The 20000-nt window shown below is 45.4% G+C and overlaps 1 protein-coding gene across 1 annotated transcript in view; it reads left to right on the top strand.

Annotated features, from left to right (window-relative positions):
- mei1 (meiotic double-stranded break formation protein 1) overlaps positions 1 to 20000 on the top strand; it is a gene marked incomplete at both ends in the record, with an annotated part of 103967 nt that overhangs the window by 42193 nt on the left and 41774 nt on the right. Inside the window, 7 exons of the mRNA XM_083650048.1 lie at positions 1427 to 1487; positions 3043 to 3140; positions 8574 to 8757; positions 9725 to 9875; positions 12114 to 12305; positions 12575 to 12646; positions 12982 to 13168. Of these exons, the coding sequence (XP_083506174.1) occupies positions 1427 to 1487; positions 3043 to 3140; positions 8574 to 8757; positions 9725 to 9875; positions 12114 to 12305; positions 12575 to 12646; positions 12982 to 13168 (945 nt within the window). The remainder of the gene's footprint in view (positions 1 to 1426; positions 1488 to 3042; positions 3141 to 8573; positions 8758 to 9724; positions 9876 to 12113; positions 12306 to 12574; positions 12647 to 12981; positions 13169 to 20000) is intronic.

Here is a 20000-nt window from a genome sequence, read left to right on the forward strand (position 1 = left end):
GTTTGAGGAGATGCAGGTACTAAAAAGAAACTTGAGTGGTCAACGAGGCAGACCAGGTTTGAGGAGATGCAGGTACTAAAAAGAAACTTGAGTGGTCAACGATGCAGAACAGGTTTGAGGAGATGCAGGTACTAAAAAGAAACTTGAGTGGTCAACGATGCAGACCAGGTTTGAGGAGATGTAGGTACTAAAAAGAAACTTGAGTGGTCAACGATGCAGACCAGGTTTGAGGAGATGCAGGTACTAAAAAGAAACTTGAGTGGTCAACGAGGCAGACCAGGTTTGAGGAGATGCAGGTACTAAAAAGAAACTTGAGTGGTCAACGAGGCAGACCAGGTTTGAGGAGATGCAGGTACTAAAAAGAAACTTGAGTGGTCAACGATGCAGAACAGGTTTGAGGAGATGCAGGTACTAAAAAGAAACTTGAGTGGTCAACGATGCAGAACAGGTTTGAGGAGATGCAGGTACTAAAAAGAAACTTGAGTGGTCAACGATGCAGACCAGGTTTGAGGAGATGCAGGTACTAAAAAGAAACTTGAGTGGTCAACGATGCAGAACAGGTTTGAGGAGATGCAGGTACTAAAAAGAAACTTGAGTGGTCAACGATGCAGAACAGGTTTGAGGAGATGCAGGTACTAAAACGAAACTTGAGTGGTCAACGAGGCAGACCAGGTTTGAGGAGATGCAGGTACTAAAAAGAAACTTGAGTGGTCAACGAGGCAGACCAGGTTTGAGGAGATGCAGGTACTAAAAAGAAACTTGAGTGGTCAACGAGGCAGACCAGGTTTGAGGAGATGCAGGTACTAAAAAGAAACTTGAGTGGTCAACGATGGTCCGAGTTAAGGTGTCCATAAAATAAAATCGGTTGCACAAAACACCCATAAATCTTCTCCTTAAGGTTAAACATTTTAAGGAAATGTAAGCACAAGATTTAAGGGTGTTTTGTGAATCCGATTCTATTTTATGGACACCTTAACTCGAACTGTAAAAAAAAATCTTAACTTAAGGTGCTTTGCGCAACCGGCCCCAGGCTTTCATGTACGGTAAGTACACTTTCACAATGAATGCAATTTCTTTTTTTTCCTCAGGATTAAAATAAATGGCTTCTGTTCTATTACCTTGGATGTTAACTAATGATGAGCAGCATTGATCCTTACAACAGTATTTATAGAATATGTGGAGGGAGGGATGAAAGCTCTCATGCAAGATTAAAATGCAAAGATTTGTGGATAGTAAAGTGGGATTGTATGGTTTGGCTCACTGTCAGGTGTAATGATGGCCTGTGTCTCCTCCTTCCTCCCTCGTTCTTGTCCCGTCCCCTCTTCCTCATCCGCCTCCCTCTCTTCCTCCTTGTCCTTCACCTCTTCCACTTCTGTCTCCTCCTCTCCTGCCTCTCTCTCTTCCTCCTCGTCTTCCTCCTTATTAGCATCCTCTAGTTTCTACAGGCTGGCTCTGGATCACAAAGCTCTCCTCTGTGCAGGAAACAGGTAATGGGATAACCTGAGGACACACACACTCATGCACAAGCGCATGCACACGCACTCTCACACACACGCACACGCATGCGCACACACACACACACACACACACACACACACACACACACACACACACACACATACACACACGCACACACACACTGTTCACACTGTTCTGAAAGAAAGAAAAAAGATCTCAGTAAAAAATAAAAAATAAAATCTGATTTGAGCCACTTTTAACTGTTGGCCTGTTACAGTAAAGGTGAAGCTACATTAAAGCACATCCTGTTGGCCTGTCACAGTAAAGGTGAAGCTACATTAAAGCACATCCTGTTGGCCTGTCACAGTAAAGGTGGAGCTACATTAAAGCACATCCTGTTGGCCTGTCACAGTAAAGGTGAAGCTACATTAAAGCACATCCTGTTGGCCTGTCACAGTAAAGGTGAAGCTACATTAAATCACATCCTGTTGGCCTGTCACAGTAAAGGTGAAGCTACATTAAAGCACATCATGTTAGCCTGTCACAGTAAAGGTGAAGCTACATTAAAGCACATCCTGTTGGCCTGTCACAGTAAAGGTGGAGCTACATTACAGCACATCCTGTTGGCCTGTCACAGTAAAGGTGGAGCTACATTACAGCACATCCTGTTGGCCTGTCACAGTAAAGGTGGAGCTACATTACAGCACATCCTGTTGGCCTGTCACAGTAAAGGTGGAGCTACATTAAAGCACATCATGTTAGCCTGTCACAGTAAAGGTGGAGCTACATTACAGCACATCCTGCTGGCCTGTCACAGTAAAGGTGGAGCTACATTACAGCACATCCTGCTGGCCTGTCACAGTAAAGGTGGAGCTACATTAAAGCACATCCTGTTGGCCTGTTACAGTAAAGGTGGAGCTACATTACAGCACATCCTGTTGGCCTGTCACAGTAAAGGTGGAGCTACATTAAAGCACATCCTGTAGGCCTGTCACAGTAAAGGTGGAGCTACATTAAAGCACATCCTGTTGGCCTGTCACAGTAAAGGTGGAGCTACATTAAAGCACATCCTGTTGACCTGTCACAGTAAAGGTGGAGCTACATTAAAGCACATCCTGTAGGCCTGTCACAGTAAAGGTGGAGCTACATTAAAGCACATCCTGCTGGCCTGTTACAGTAAAGGTGGAGCTACATTACAGCACATCCTGCTGGCCTGTCACAGTAAAGGTGGAGCTACATTAAAGCACATCCTGCTGGCCTGTCACAGTAAAGGTGGAGCTACATTACAGCGCATCCTGTTGGCCTGTCACAGTAAAGGTGGAGCTACATTACAGCACATCCTGTTGGCCTGTCACAGTAAAGGTGGAGCTACATTAAAGCACATCCTGCTGGCCCTTCACAGTTTTGATGATATTCAATATCAGTTTACCTTCTGCCTACTGTCTCGCCACTATCTGTTCTTTCTGTTCATGTTTATTCTCTCTTCTCTGTGTGTCTCTCTGTTTCTCTCTCTCTCTCTCTCTCTCTCTCTCTCTCTCTCTCTCTCTCTCTCTCTCTCTCTCTCTCTCTCTCTCTCTTTTTCAGGAACCCAAATCTGAATGTGTCCTGCTGTGGTTTTCTACAGAAACTCAGTATGTGTCTGCTTTCTCAGGCAGACGCTGCAACTGGCTGCAATCAACATGGTATATACTGTACATACACACATGCAGAGAGACACGCTCTCTCTCTCACACAAGCACGCGTGGGCGTGTGCAAACACACACACACACACACTCACACACACACACACACACACACACACACACACACACACACACACACACACACACACACACACACCACTCCTGACAGCTTCCAAGCAATGATGTTATGCTAGATATTGTTGATTCAAGATGTTTTCAGTAAGGTCTAGTCATTCAAATAACTTTTTAAAATAGGGCTAAAACAAATACACGTGTACATTTACTCCTGCAACTACCAATAGGTATAGCTCAAATTGAACCGAGTGAGATAGAGTGTACATTAAAATGCTATGCAGAAATTGTTAGATTTAGGACTAGTTGCATGGGGGTGACCTAGACCAACTGACCACTTGCAGGGCCTCAGACTAACTTTTTCTCCAGTAAGTGCCACCGATATTTATGTAATTTGTTGGCACCAATATATGGGTCTGGAGATTGCTTCACACACAGTATGTTGTCTATTGAATTATATGCCTGTTGAAATCAATGGTGTGCCTAGAATGTGCTGCAGATATTGGTTTGCCATTAGTAAGCACTGAAGAGTGGATAACTACCTGAAATCAGGAGGTGAACATCTACCGGATCAACTACAAAATCCTGGTCATCACATACAAAGCCCTTCACCAACTGCCCTCCGCCCATATCTCACCGACCTCTCCCCATACCAACCCTCTCGGTCCCTCAGATCCACCTCAGCCGGCCTTGTCTCCACCCCCAAGTCCAACCTCCGCAGTTTCAGTGACAGAGCCTTCTCCAGGGCAGCTCCCAGGCTCTGGAACTCCCTCCCCCCTGACATCAAAGAATCAGAGTCCCTCACAGTTTTTCAATCTCGCCTCAAGACCCATCTCTTCTCCTCCCCCCACCTATCCCTGTGTGTCAGTGTCATGTCTGTCCATTGTCTGTTGCACTATCATCATCGCCTTAGTGTTAGGGTATAGTCACGACACGTAAAGTGTCTTTGAGTCCTTGAAAAGTGCTATATCAGTCCCATGTTTTATGATGTATTATTATTATTAACTGTCTTGTCCTCTGTTTGTGTCTCCATGGGTCCGGAGAGTCACCCTTTGTTTCTCTGTCTCATTTCTCTCTCTCTCCCCGTCTTTCTGTCTTTCCTTTACTCCCATTCCTTTTTAGCTGTGACTAGCTTGGTTGGTTGGTCGGTCCACAAAGTTCACCACCCTTTAGCGGCCACAGTTTTCCACCCTAGGAGGCTGAAATTTGGCACGGAGGTCAAGTGTGTGTGTGTGTGTGTGTGGAAGGGGGGGGGGGGGCAGTGTGGGGGGATTTGCATACATGTATGTGGTCGCAGCTATTGTGAATTGGCGTGCGTTTATACAGTGTTCTCCTCCTTGCTGTTCTTGGACTCTCTCCCTGCAGACCCTGGTGTCTCTCTCCCTGCAGACCCTGGTGTCTCTCTCCCTGCAGACCCTGGTGTCTCTCTCCCTGCAGACCCTGGTGTCTCTCTCCCTGCAGACCCTGGTGTCTCTCTCCCTGCAGACCCTGGTGTCTCTCTCCCTTCAGACCCTGGTGTCTCTCTCCCTGCAGACCCTGGTGTCTCTCTCCCTGCAGACCCTGGTGTCTCTCTCCCTGCAGACCCTGGTGTCTCTCTCCCTGCAGACCCTGGTGTCTCTCTCTGCAGACCCTGGTGTCTCATCCTGCAGACCCTGGTGTCTCTCTCCCTGCAGACCCTGGTGTCTCTCTCCCTGCAGACCCTGGTGTCTCTCTCCCTGCAGACCCTGGTGTCTCTCTCCCTGCAGACCCTGGTCTCTCTCCCTGCAGACCCTGGTGTCTCTCTCCCTGCAGACCCTGGTGTCTCTTCCTGCAGACCCTGGTGTCTCTTCCTGCAGACCCTGGTGTCTCTCTCCCTGCAGACCCTGGTGTCTCTTCCTGCAGACCCTGGTGTCTCTCTCCCTGCAGACCCTGGTGTCTCTTCCTGCAGACCCTGGTCTCTCTCTCCCTGCAGACCCTGGTGTCTCTCTCCCTGCAGACCCTGGTGTCTCTTCCTGCAGACCCTGGTGTCTCTCTCCCTGCAGACCCTGGTGTCTCTCTCCCTGCAGACCCTGGTCTCTCTCTCCCTGCAGACCCTGGTGTCTCTCTCCCTGTAGACCCTGGTCTCTCTCTACCTGCAGACCCTGGTGTCTCTCCCTGCAGACCCTGGTGTCTCTCTCCCTGCAGACCCTGGTCTCTCTCTCCCTCCAGACCCTGGTCTCTCTCCCTGCAGACCCTGGTGTCTCTCTCCCTGCAGACCCTGGTCTCTCTCTCCCTGCAGACCCTGGTCTCTCTCCCTGCAGACCCTGGTGTCTCTCTCCCTGCAGACCCTGGTCTCTCTCTCCCTGCAGACCCTGGTGTGGCTTTATAGCCTCTGTGTAGTCATGGATCAGTGAGCCTGATCCACTCGCTGTCAAGTCAAGTCTGTTTATTTATATAGCCCTAATTCACAAGCATGTCTCCAAGGATGGTGTCTAGCTCGATCTAACCAAACAATCAATGAACACAATTGAACAGACTTGTATAAGAAAAGGAAACACAAGGTTATGCCTACCCCACACTACAGGATTTTCAAATCCTTGAAGATTATAAAAATCTTGAGAGCCCACACACTACAGGACAGAGAGAGCCGATTTTTTAACATTTCAATCTTGGGACACACACACAATCGCGTCTGTTCAAACGCAACCCCACACACTAGAAGATTATGCTGAAGATTCACCTTGGAAGCAGGGCTCGACGTTAACTTTTAAAATGACTATTCAGTGTGCGCACCGGGTGTAGTAGTAGTAATAATGATAATAATAATAATAAAATCCCCCAAATGTACGATAATTTCATCATTTTGTGACAGTATAGCGTTATGCTGGAATTATGCTTGAAGTTTGGGCTGTCGCACGGAAATGAGAGACACTGAATCTTGACGAGGAAACGTGTGGAGCTTTTATACACTGTGTGGGTTTCTGCTCGCGGAAGTCTTGAAAACTCCACTTTGTCCGCCCAGCCGCGTCCATTCAAAAAAAAAAGCAAGGTCTATTCTGTGTAATCTGTCCGTTCAAAGACACACGGGTATTTCACCTCGATGACAATTTCCTCGTTCTTTGTTTCTGTGCGGGGCTGCGAGCGGACGCGGACCAGATTATTTTGCGAAAAACTGTAATGGAAATGCAGCTACTACTGGCTCTCTGCTCAAGATGCAATCGCCTGTCGGGTTGTAAATATCTAACATGTTAGATATGCCCGATTCACAATCGGGAAGAGGCAGTCTTCCCGATTGTGAATCTTTGAACCCCACACACTACAGGATCTTTTGGGAAGATTATCTGCCCGACGCGCTTCAAATCGGGAGCACCCCCGAGAAAATCGGGAGGGGGGAATCTTGGCCATAATCTTGCAAATTATCCTGTAGTGTGGGGTAGGCATTAGGCAAGAGCAGATTTTTGCAAGGCAACAATATCTAGCTATTCTACAGCCTAGCAGCACCCTAAGCCAGTGGTTCTCAAATGGGGGTCCGCGGACCCCCAGGGGTCCGTGGCACTTTGCCAGGGGGTCCGCGAAAAGTTTTCAGGTAAAAAAAAAAAAAAAAAAAAAGGTTTTTTTTATTTTTATTTTTTTATACATGTTACTTATTCCTTCTCAAACTACTTCCTACATGGTGCTAGTCTATCAAAAATATATTGGCTGTCATTGATTGTGTTGCATAGTGCTTTTCTGTACTGTTGACAAATTGTGATATTGTAAGTCGCTTTGGACAAAACAAAAGCGTCTGCTAAATGACGTAATGTACGGTAAATGTAATGTAATAAAAAAATAATTAAAAAAATTGTGCAAAATCTTCATAGTTCAACGAAAATAGTTTATGCTTTAAATCTAAAATACTTCATGGATTACATTCTAATAACAAACCTATCAAATTAAAAGTCAAGCACGTTACCATGGAAACAATTAAGCTTAGCCCAAAATCACAAATCAGAATGAGGGGGTCCCCGGTATATTTTCTATCTTGTAAGGGGTCCTTGGCTGAAAAACATTTGAGAACCTCTGCCCTAAGCAGCAAGCCAACCTTGCTGCTAATGCATACAAGGAAAAACTCCCAATGATGTCCACTCCCCCTTCCTTGAAGTCCCAGTGTCCAGGCTTATAATATAGACCCTTTTCACGGGGGCCATTTTGTGTCGAAAAGGAAGAATAAACACAGGTGTAAGCAAAACACTAATGAGGGTTTCCAAATTCCAATCATGGAAGTTTGAAACCCTCATTAGCGTTTTGCTTGCACCTGTGTTTACCCTGCCTTTTCGACACAAAATGGCCCCCGTGAGAAGGGTCTATTTCACTGTGTGCCATGATGCCATCTCTGCCCTCATCTTCTTCATCCTTCAGTCATTCTCTTCCTTGCCCTGCGTTTTCTCTTTCTCAGAGGTCATATTGCACATTTCCTTGGCACACTTCCTCCTTCCTTACTTATGGTCATGTGACAGTGGCCCTCTCCCCTCCTCTCCATGTACTCTACCTCTTTTTCAGATCTCACGCTCCTCTTTCTCTCTCTTCTTCCTTCTCTTCCTCCCTTTCTCTCAGCTCCCTGAAGACCACCCATAGATGGAGGCAACGTTGCGGCGCAGGCTGTCCTACCCGTTGTGCCGCGTGGCAGAATTTCCCGCTACGCTCCACATCTCATCTCACCTCCCCTCTCTCTCTCCTTCCCCGTCTCTCTCTCCTTTTCCCTTTTAAGCATCTTTCCTTCTTCCCCTCCTCTTATCCCACATCTCCTAATCTCTCCGTCCTCCAGCTCTTGAAGAGGTGTTGTGTGTCTGCTATCGCTCCATCTGTCTTCTCCATCCCTCTCTCCCTTGCTGTTTCTCTTTCTTTCTGATTGTTCCCTCTTATACTAGAGCCTTCATTCCTCCCTCTTTCTCTCCATCTCGCCTTCCTATTCTCCAGGGGCCTCATTTAGAAAAATGTTCTTTGACTTTATCCTAGATTCCATCATTCGACCTTTTCAAAGAATGTGATGCGGGGGCGAATTAAGATATCCATGGCATTCGTAGCTTGGGTGAGGATGAAAATTGTTTTTAATTTTTCATATATTATAGATACTAGGAGAAAATGTAAAATAAATGCAACCCCACTCATTTTAGCCCCAAGATCAATTTTTCATAATCCGCAGCTTTTGCTTGGATTTAGTCACAAAAACAAAATTGATCGGTAACACTCCTGCCTCGTCTGCTGCTTTTTAATTTCTATTCATCTCTCTCCTTTCTCCATATCTCCTCTTCCAGTCCTCCTCTATGTCCCTCTCTAACTCACTCCCCCCCACATTCCCTTTTCTAGCATCCTTCAGTCTGATTCCTGTCTTGTTTCTGTGATCTTCTCCTGTCCATCACCCAGATGCTGAGGAGGTGGAGGATCTTCTGAGCTGCAGCCTGCCCTCTCTGTGTTGCCCTGTGGCAGACTGGCCCTCTGTGCTGCGCGAGGCCCCGGGGCTCCAGCTGTCTGTTGACTCTGCAGGGCCCAGGGCCCCCCAATACTGTGTGCTGATACTGTTACACCTCGCCCTGCAGCAAGGGGACAGGTGAGACAGCACACACACACACACACATGCACACACACATGCACGCACACACGCACACACACGCACACACACACACACGCACACGCACGCACGCACACACACGCACACACACACACACACACACACACACACACACGCACACACACACGCACGCACACGCACACACACACACGCACACACACACACACACACACTTAAACTTAGCAAGTGCGATAATGTTCTCTGGCTGGTTTCATTGTGGAAATGGAATTAACCAATGAATACTTCAGCAGCATATTCACAATACCAAACTTTAGTTAGCACTGAGTGGCCTTCTGAGTAGGGAATTGTTCTGTTTGCCCTGCTGAAGTGTCCTTGAGCAAGACACTGAATCCCTCCAGGGGGCGCTGCTCTGTACTGTAGCTAACCCTGTTCTTATGGGTTAATGGGAACTGCTGCCGGAGATTTACATAGCGTGGGAGAACTGTGTGTGTGTGTGTGTGTATGTATGCTACGATGTGGTGTGTGTGTATGTACTGTATGTGTCTATATCACGTGAATTTAAAGTGTGTGTGTGTGCGTGTGTGTTCTATCAACGAGTGTGTGTATTTGTGTGTGAGAGAGATTTCAAGTTTACTACATCAGCAAGACCCTCAAGCACTTTCCCTGCTTTGTACGCAACGTTTGTGTGTGCTTATCCACTTTATAGCCCACATATTGTAGGTGCCTGCTTAAGTGTGTTTGTTGTGCTACATGAGAGAGGGAGTGTGTGTGTGTGTGTGTGTGTGTGTGTGTGTGTGTGTGTGTATGTGTGCGTGCATGCGTGTGTGTGTGTGTGTGTGTGTGTGTGTGTGCGTGTGTGTGCGTGTGTGTGTATGTGTGTGTGCGTGCGTGCGTGTGTGCTCGTGTGTGTGTGTATGTGTATGTGTGTGCGTGTGTGTGTGCGTGTCCATATCTGTGCATGTCTAAGTGTCTGTGTCTTGTCCAGGCTCCTCCCAGACCAGGCAGTGTTCTCCAGTGTGCTGTGGCTGCTGCGTTCAGTGCAGGAGCAAGGCGACTGTCCTCTGCCTCGCTCTGTGCTCAGGTCTGCCCTCTACCTGCTGGCAGTCACTCAAGACAAGGGCCCCACCCTCGACTGGGTAACTCTAACAATTCTACAATTACAGTAGTATTGCAGATATACAATATAGTCAAATGATAGTTGAAAGAAAGTGGAAAATAGTGTGACTGACAGTTGGTCTTTTTTGCACTCGTCCAAAATTCAGGTTTTATGCTGCCCTGTTATCAGAAAACAATCATAGCGCGTACAGAAGAGATCATGCCAAAACACCTTTTTCCAAATCATTAGCATCCACACTATGAGGTGTGCATCAAATGTTGATATCTTGTTGAAGTGCTGCTTAGTGAATCATACGTACAGTATGGTCCCTATCGTTGCATCGGCGCTGTTTCTAGACCGAGCGCCTGGCGCAGCCCAAATCAGTGGGCGTGGACCAGCGCACTTGATATCTTGGTCTTGGCGCTAGACGCAGCCTCAACCATTACAACCACGCCTTTTAAGCGTAAAATTATGCACCGTCAGTTCATTGGATGAGTGCAATAAACGAATCGCATGCTTGCCTTTTAAGCTCCATTCCAGTGGTCCAGCAAAACCAGACGAAACCCAAGCCTCTGATCCCCCCCCCCCCCCCCCCCCACCTCCCTTCATCCCGTCTGTCTCCATATATCGGCTATTATTCCATATTATGATGCTTCTCAAACCAATATAACTGCAGTTGAAATACTGCAAGCATGTAAAAACGCTACACTATAGCAAGATCAAAGTGAAAATAATGTTCTAAACGCATCAGCTAGAAAAATATAGCCTATTAGATTGGTGAAAGTTTGTCCAGAAAGATATCATTTTCTCTCGCCTGCTGCAGGAAGGATGATGCACATAAATATAGCCTACATTATGTAAAGTCATTGCATAAATGTGTTTTTATTGTAAAACTAAATGTGGAGTAGGGCCAAGTTATTGGAGCGGACATCACAGTATAGCAGATGACAGTAGAAGCTTCCGAAGCGCGTTCCGCTGTCACTTATCTAAATCACGTTAAATCGACAAGGGGTATATATAGCCCCAGTAGGACATATATGTTTCAAATAGGGTGGTGTTTTCATTTCGATGTTTTATTTGGTCCAATATTGAAATGTTCTACAATTGGAGGTTGTCTTACCATTACACATTATTTAGATCCTCCCTTAATATAGGTTTTCGGCTCATTTGGTTGCTATTTAGTAGCGAAATGGAGAAACACAATGCATCTTGGGACATTCACATTGCAGTGAAGTTACAGCTTATTTTTTCTATGGGACTCTGAGCGAGGGAGTCAGAGACAGTCGGTATTGTGCCTGTCAGACTGAGGAGAGAGGGAGAGAGGTGACACAGAGAAGGGTGAAAGAGGAGAGAGCCAGAGGGGAGGGAGAGAGCCAGAGGGGAGCGCTCCGCGCAACTGGCCCACTGAATAGGCCTGCTTTTCAAAGGCGCAAGGCGCTAAATTAACGCCAGGTCGGAAGATAGCAGTACGCCGGTATTTAGCGCCGACACGCCCACTTTGGCCCATTCTGGGACTGCGCCACGCCCATTCGGCCTAAAGCGCATTTGGCAGCCTAAAGCCATATTGATATCGTCCCAAAACAGGCGCAAGGCACGTTTTTTTGCGTTTAAGGCCCGTTTTAGCGCCAAAGGCTTGTGGGAGAATAGGGCCCTATGTCTCCAGTCATATTCCATTGGATGAGATATTTATATTAGATGGCAAGGTAACACTAAGCTGTCAGATTGCAGCTTGGTGTTGTTGAATGTGATGCTCTTTCCCGTGCGCAGAGGAAGAGAGAGCAGCATTCACCGTGGCTAAATGTCAGTATGGTTTCCTATGGTGGCCATTCACTTGGCAGCCAGTGAATACACACAAGCTGGACGACTCTTCTTCTGATGTGAAATCCATACTGTACTGTAGATGAGCCAACAGCAAACAAGATGAATTATAGCTCAGCTTTTCTTCAAAAGCGACTCACATTCTACCACACAGCTAGTGATTCATAGTAGATCAGGTGTCAAAAGACATGACGTTGCAAAAACATAGGCACTGCAGTTTCTCCACAAATACTTCAAAGTATGAATGTTGACTGTGAATAGTGAAAAGGTGATATATTACAGCCTCTAGGGGACTTCATTCTGTGACGGATGGCTCAGTCTCACAGTGGGCTTTCTACCAGTCTCTCTGGTTTATCAAGAAAAGGCACTTCCAACAAAACACTGTAAAAGCCATGTCTGTATTCTCCTCTTGAAGGAAGTGCTTTGACTTCTTCAAACTTTCTCCGCCAACCTACTGCAGGCTCCTTTGAACTGCATCACTAAGGCTCTGTCCACCTGCCAGAGCTTCTCCTCCCTCTACATTCACCACCCTCCACTCCTCCACTTCATCTGTCGCTACCCGGAGCTAGCGGAGAAATTCGGCCCGCTGGTCTTGGAGCTATGGCTGACCCGGCAAGCCCACTGCACAGGACCAGAACAGAGCACGGGGAAGGTCACTTCACTTTCTCTCCCATCAGTAACTCACATTTAACAGCCAGTAGTTCATTTTCTGATTTGATTGAACACATTTTTGTAGTTCATTTCACTCCAACAGAGTAATTGTTGGAAATCACTCTGTGATTGATTTGATTTACGGGTAACACACTTTTATAGCATGAGAATGAGTTACTCTTTGAACTCTTCTAAAATGACAATTTAAATGAATATGGCAAAAATAAAATCAGAATTGAACAAAAGCTGGTTTCATTCAATGTCCAGCAGGATCCAGACCCAGAAACCATGGAGCTACTGACTCTGATAGAGAAGTACCCAGGCGTCATACTCACCCTGCTGGTAAGAAGTGAAGACTGGGTTTAAACAAGCTGGCCACATAAAAACAAAGACACTTTTTACAAGTTGGCCGCTCTGTTGCTGCAGCATTGCTTCTCCCCAAAGTGGAATCATTTGAAACGCCTGAACAGCTTGTGTAAAAAAATAATCTCAGTGCTTAACCTGTATTAAGTACCTTGTGTGGGCTTTACTGCATTAAGACAATTCATGAAGTGTCAGCTATCACAAAACCATTATACTAAACTGATATGCCTGTCTTCCTGCCTCTCTTTCTGTCTGTCTGTCTGTCTGTCTGTCTGTCTGTCTGTCTGTCTGTCTGTCTGTCTGTCTGTCTGCAGACTATGGTGTGCACCAGGGAGGCTCCCCTGGCAGAGCGGGCCCTGGGGGTGCTGGATGCTTTCCTGCGGGGTCAGAGGGGCTGCGAGGCAGACCTGTGTGCCCAGCTCAGACCAGCCCTGCTCCAGGTGCTACAGAGACTCAGTGTGGAGAGCAGCTATGGTCTAGGACAGGGACACACTGGAGGAGGTAGGAGAAATATAGTCATGAAAAAAAGTAGAATTACCTGTTGTGTCGCCCCCCCCCCTAAAAAAAGGTGCTTTTGAGGCAAGAATTGACATAGCAAAAAAGTATTCTACTCTAATAGACTGGTTTATTGCTTGAACTGGGGTCACACTTAATCTGTGATGCATCTGTGTTGCTGAAAACTGCAGAGGTCTGTGCAGGATCTGATGGCTCAAATGTATTGAGATGGAGCTGATTGGACAAAGGTGTTATTGGTTGTAATATTTACGACATCATTTCAAGCAACTCTGAATCACTGATGCAATTTTTTCATCAGGCAAGCTGCACGGAGAGGTGGCAGAAACCTAAAACACTCATGCTTTTAGTTTACTCATCCATTGCCAATACATATTTAATGCGGAAAAAACAACAATCCAACACATGAAGCACCTTCGTCACAGCTTCCTTTGTGGATCTGCAGTGCAGTGATGCAGCAGTAATGACATTAAAATGAATGAACTTCAATCAAGTCTGTGATTTCAGACAGAAGAGCTCAGTCTGAACCCCACTCTCTCTACAGTCTGTGATTTCAGACAGAAGAGCTCAGTCTGAACCCCACTCTCTCTACAGTCTGATTTCAGACAGAAGAGCACATTCTGAACCCCACTCTCTCTACAGTCTGTGATTTCAGACAGAAGAGCTCAGTCTGAATCACTCTCTCTACAGTCTGATTTCAGACAGAAGAGCACAGTCTGAACCCCACTCTCTCTACAGTCTGTGATTTCAGACAGAAGAGCTCAGTCTGAACCCCGCTCTCTCTACAGTCACCCTAGTGCACAATCAATCAGCGCTAATTAGAGGGTCACTTTAGAGCAGCAGTTATGGTCCACCTGAAATTCTCAAAAAATGTTGGTGGCTCACATCCGACCGTAAACAGTATGGAGGCCAAATAATGTGTTCTCAGAGCGCTTTTTATTTTAACGATAAAAGGAGCTGTCCATCAGCACCACACAGAACTCAGAATCTAAAAGTGAGGGGCTGTCTGCAATAGGCTAATTAACAAATAAGTCATTATAAATTAAATAACGGTAACATTCAACATTGGAGAAATGCAGAAATGCATACATCATAATAATAACGCCAAATTTAGATGCAGTAATGCTCACTAATACCTTAAAATCTCAAGGCTACAGAATCCATTTCTGCAGTAATACCTCCAGCTCCTTACAGCCAGTCCAAATATTTCTCCCCGCAACACATATTTTTCTACTTGGGTTAAATTTTATACAGCAGCGATACCAAGTACCATCATAATCCAGCATCATGAATCAAGATTACTGCCAATTAATTTGGCTTGATGCTTAATTATATCTCATTAAAGCACAGATATAGTGATTGATTGAAGCAAGTTTCTGTTGTTTTCCTGAGTCTGCTTTTCTGATGTGAGAGCCAGTGTTTTCCTGGCTGTTTATTTATTTATGTATTTATTTATTTATTTGCCTTCAGTCATACACATTTAAACTTTGTACAAAGCTTTTGATGAAATAGTCTCTGTTCAACTGTACGGGCTGGGAGGAAAGGAGCGCCACACACAGACACTGTACATATGCACACACAGACACACACACACACACAAACAAACAAACAGGTTTACGCTGTTAGCCTCCTAAGCTATGAGATGTAATAGAACAAACAACAGTCCCCCTTAACAGTAGAACAGTAACTCGATTAAATCTTAGCTTTGTAAACAGCCAGCAGCAGCTGCACCATAGACCATTTGAGCTCAGACAGCCATCTTTAGATATTGACTGAAATGTTTCAAATGCTCGTTTTCAAGGCCCTCTTTCAATATATGGGAAGTGTAAACACAGGGCCCAGATACCTGCTACCACTGCTAAGCTATTGTCTTCACCTTATTATCCCCTCTCCAATCCCTCCTCTCTCTTACCACATCCCTCTGCCTCTCACCTGAACACTACCTTCCTTCCTCATGCTCTCATCCTCTCCTCTGTAGACGAAGTAGTAGACGAGCACTGATACCATTTTAAATAGAGTAGGAGTACATCATTTTGAGGACGTGCCAATATTGAGCTAAGCACTTTTGTCCCCATTGCCAATCATGGTAGAAAACAGTAGAACAAAGATTCATTGCTAGAACATTTTTAAATTCTGTTATAAAGTTATAATTGCGTCTTAGTAGTGTACTGTAGAGGTAAAAGCACTCACCTACTACCACGGACACCCGGGTTCAATTCTCAGCCGCGGTACTTCCAGCTTGGTCAGATGTTCCTACAGACACAATTGGCCGTGCCTGCAGGTGGGAAGCCAGTGGTGTATGAGTCCTGGTCACTGCACTAGTGCCTCCTCTGGTCGGACGGGTCGCCTGTTCGGGGGAGGGGGAAGTGGGGGGAATAGCACGATCCTCCCACAGGCTACGTGCTGCCAGTGAAACCCCTCGCTGTCAGGTGAAAAGAAGCGGCTGGTGACTGCACATGTATCGGAGGAAGCATGTGCTAGTCTACAACTCTCCCCAGATCGATCAGCAGGGGGGTGGAGCAACGACCTGGACAGCAGGGGGAATTGGCCAAGTACAACTGGGGAAAAATGTGAGAAAAACGTAACGTGGGTCTGAATGGGCCCTGTCAGGGACCTGTCAAGGATCAGCCAGCAATTCAAGATGGCTGCATCTGTAAGGACGGTTTTATAAGTAGCATTCAGTGTTCACAGCATCCTGTTGCCTCTGCTGGCTAAGGTGCATGCCATGTGCCTCTGATGTGCAGGTCCTGCCTCCTGTCTCTCTACTTTCTATTCAAATAAAGCAAATATGCTGAAAACAGTCTTGAAAAAAAGTACTATTCTGTGTCGTAGTCAAGTACACACCGAGTCGTGTTGGGTTGAACTTTGGCAGTTGGAGGACAGTTTATCTAATCACGAGGCCACCATGCCACCCAGTTAATCTACCTAAAAATACCTGATACATCCTGGCACGGCTCCTGCCCCAGATCTGCGATAAGATAATCAACATCGTAGTGAGTGTATGATATATACATGTGCTATGTACTGTAGTTGTGTTACTTCTTTGAACTGTGCTGTCAGGCGAACCCAGTTTAATCTCAAGTGTGATCACAAAGTCCCTCCTGAAAGCTGTTTGGAAGTGGTTTGAGATGGCAAAGCAGTTCCCACAACACGGACACCTCTGATGAATGTCTGCAGGTCGGTGCCATCACCCCTCACTTAAAAAGCTCTGCTCCCAAACAGCCTTTTGTCAGTAGCAAAGGTGGGAAGTGAGATAGTTGTATATGATCGACTATAGGACTTTAGAAAATGCACTTGGTCTGTATTGATTTAGTATCCAGAGACAGTAGTGTAGGTGTGTGGTAACGGCTGCTGTAGCACAGGGCTTTTGCATTATACATATAGGGAAGAATCATGTTGTCCTACAGTGTAGGTCAGATTCAATACCGTGTGTCTCTAATCTCAGTATTCAGCGAACATCAACTGAACACAGACTTGGGGCAATGCAGGTTTTTGCGTGGATTACAGACACGGGTGAGCCAAAACAAATATGAATCGCCATGGCAACAGCTGTTGTTGGCACTGTGTCTGAGAGATAGCTTCAAATAAACCCAGATAATACCAGCAGCACCCTCACCTCTGCCTCCTGCCCCCCTCTACAGACCAATCATTCATTTACTGTACCACTTTTACACTGTTATTCCATTTTGAGCCCATACAGGTCTCATTGTCTCCTCTCACCTTTCATGTAATAACCCTATCTCACCACTTTAACCTCCTCGCACATGTCTGGCTCTTCTCATCGACACTTCCAAGTAGTAATCTGCCTAGTGCCGGCGGGCTTGATCATCTAGCACCAAGATTGTCTTGGTTCCATTACGAGCGCATCGGGAAGACCCGCCCAGTACGCTTCACCTCAGGTCAGTTTAATCAGCGACTCGTCAAGGGCAGGGGAACTGATAGTGATTCAGGGAAGCCCAGGCCTTTTGTGATCAATACAGCCAGTGACGTAGTGGTGGTTTTGGAAGCGGGATCCTGCAGACGTTGGGAGAAGTTACTGCATCCTCCAATATTACAGTGGTGAAAACTAAAACCGAAACAAAAAAATAAGTTAAATTAAATTGAACTAAAAATGTTTTGTCTGTAAAACAGTAGTAAAAAGGCAGTCGCGCACATCCAACACAATAAAGCAGGTGCAGGAACCAAAAACAGTCAAATGTAAAAAGAAGAAAGAAGGTCCGCACACTGAGCTCCCGTTTACCTTTTAATTAGCCATCCAACAAGACAGTGACGTTTCGAGCTCACGCTCTTCCTCAGACATGAAGATTGTCTGTAAAACATAAATATATACGTGAAATGTTTGTAGTTTTTGTGCAAGGCAAAAAAAAATGTTTTTACCAGTGCTTTTTACCAGTCTAAAAATAATAATAATAATTTATTATCATCTATTATTTGTATTACACAATACCTGTACCTTTATCTTTACCATAAAAAATATCACCCCTACCCAAAGTACTCAAACTAGATCTCAAACTAAATAAAAACAGCATTAATAGCGTACTAATCATTTGTAACATAAAAAAAATAATAATTTAAAAACGATATAAAAACATAAAATAAAAACTACAGTTGGCTACTGTACAATACTGGTGATTAGTTTGGGAAGTGAAGATGCTTTAAGGGGGGGTAAATGCCTTATTCCTGCATAAGCTACAGAATACAAATCTTTACTTACTTACTTAGGCAGTAGTATTACCTGAGGAACATACAGTAGGCCATCGAGGAAAACCCTCCATCCACTCCGGTCTTGTGCCCTTCGGTCAAGTTGTTGTTGCCATGTCAGCCCCTCAGCCTTCATCTCCTACAGAATACAATGTTCCTTTTTATTTTATTTTATTGACCATTTCACGATGTTCCTGTAAACATCAGTTCCGCTTCATTTACTTCAGCAATGGTCTGATTTGCTGGTGTGAAATCTCCCACAGAAAAACTGCCTGGCCCCCGCTCAATGTGCCGGCCGGGCATGAAAACCTCCAGGGTGGTTTCAGGGGTTCAATTCAATTCCCCATTGCGTGTCCGGGCTGTAACGTGCCTTTGTCGGAAGAGTCTGCCAAATGGCATATATTATGTCCGTGTGCTTGGCCAGGTTAATGAGCGCAGCCGAAGGGCACAGCACCAGTGTGCCAACTGGGATTCAGAAGCTGTTGCTGTGGTTAGCCTCTGCTTGCTTTCTGCTCATACCAGGCCCTGTGGGGATTACAGACGGTTAGCCTCGCACGCGTTCCACTTCAGCCTACTGTAATTTGCATTAATATATACTTTATATTAGCCTCTAATGCGGCGGTGTCCTGGGGGGGAGCTATTTTAATGTTATGCGCTACAGCGGTGAGAGCAGTATGTAGATGGCTTCTCTGCCTGGTCTCCCTGCCTTCCTGTCCCTGTGAGAGGACTCCTTTTCTCTGTCTCCTGTCACCTCTCCTCTCTCCATCTCTTCTTTCTCTCACTCTTGCCTTCCCTGGTTCCAGCCCCACAATAGGATTTAAAGACCTCCTAAAGGTCTTTAAGATCCATATAAAATACTCTACTTTGACTCATTTGTGTCTGATATGGTTTTTCTCCACACACACACAAAGTTTAATTATCTTGTTAAAATCCTTAAAATGACTTCCCCTCATTCTCCCTCATTAAAAATCCCAAAATGCGTAAATATGCAAGTATTCTAGATTTTTTTCAGTTTAACTGCTGAATACTGGACAGGGATTGGCTCCAAGTATCTGTGATGTCACAAATCATGTTTGTAGGAAATCGCCTTTTCAATGAGTACAGAGAAACTTTCCACTTTCAACAGATGATTGTGGATACGGCGTTGATTCTATTTTATTTTATTTTATTCTGGATAAAGAAAAACAACATTTCCATTTGGTCTTGTAAAAACAGGACAAAAACAATAACACATTAACATCATAAACAACAGAACAGAACAGTCAAGAATAAAAAGAACAGGAAATATGAACCAACATAGGTTCCAAAGTCATTTCAGCATAATCATTCTAGCATTCTAGTTTTTTAAACCATTTAAAGAATTTGCAGATTAAATTTTATTAATGATCTTGTTCCACTCCTCCGCCCCTGTATAGAGGAATGTACTTCTCCCAACTTTGCTTTTCAGATTGGGTAGCCTCAGGCCCGCTACGCTAGCCCTTGTGTTCATGCTATGAGTGTCCTGAACAGTCTGAAAGTACTTAGTAAAATAACCAGTACAAAGGCCATGCAATATCCTATAGGCCATGATAAGTTTTAACTGCTGTACTCTATTTTCAACAGGGAGCCAATTCAACTCTTTAAAATGGGATGGGCCTTCTAGTGTCAAACTCTGCACAGTGCAGCTCAAACATCCAACAGAAGGAACAAGAAGAAAAACATGTTTTTGAGTGGAGGGGGCCTTTAAAGATGTGTGCATTGTCGTTGTTCCACATTTACAGACCTGGCACTACAATTGTTTGCCTTGCCTCTGAGGTACCTCCGAGGTGTACCTGCATGACGTGCTGTCAACAAAGGCACCCAACCAGCCGGAAGGAATCTTCAGAGGTGCCTCAGAGGCAAGGCAAAGACATTTAGTGCTAGGTCTGCATGAGTCATTTGTGGGTCTGGCTTTCTTGCGAGTGGCCAGAAGATCACTGTGGCGATGAAGTTGATCTTTTTCAGAAACATGGGCTCTGACGATCACCCCCTCTGGGTAAGCCAGAACTTCAGTAAGTCCATCTGATCACCCCCTCTGGGTAAGCCAGAACTTCAGTAAGTCCATCTGATCACCCCCTCTGGGTAAGCCAGAACTTCAGTA

This window comes from Poromitra crassiceps (assembly GCF_964638095.1).
Source record: "Poromitra crassiceps genome assembly, chromosome: 13".
Taxonomy (NCBI): Eukaryota; Metazoa; Chordata; class Actinopteri; order Beryciformes; family Melamphaidae; genus Poromitra; species Poromitra crassiceps.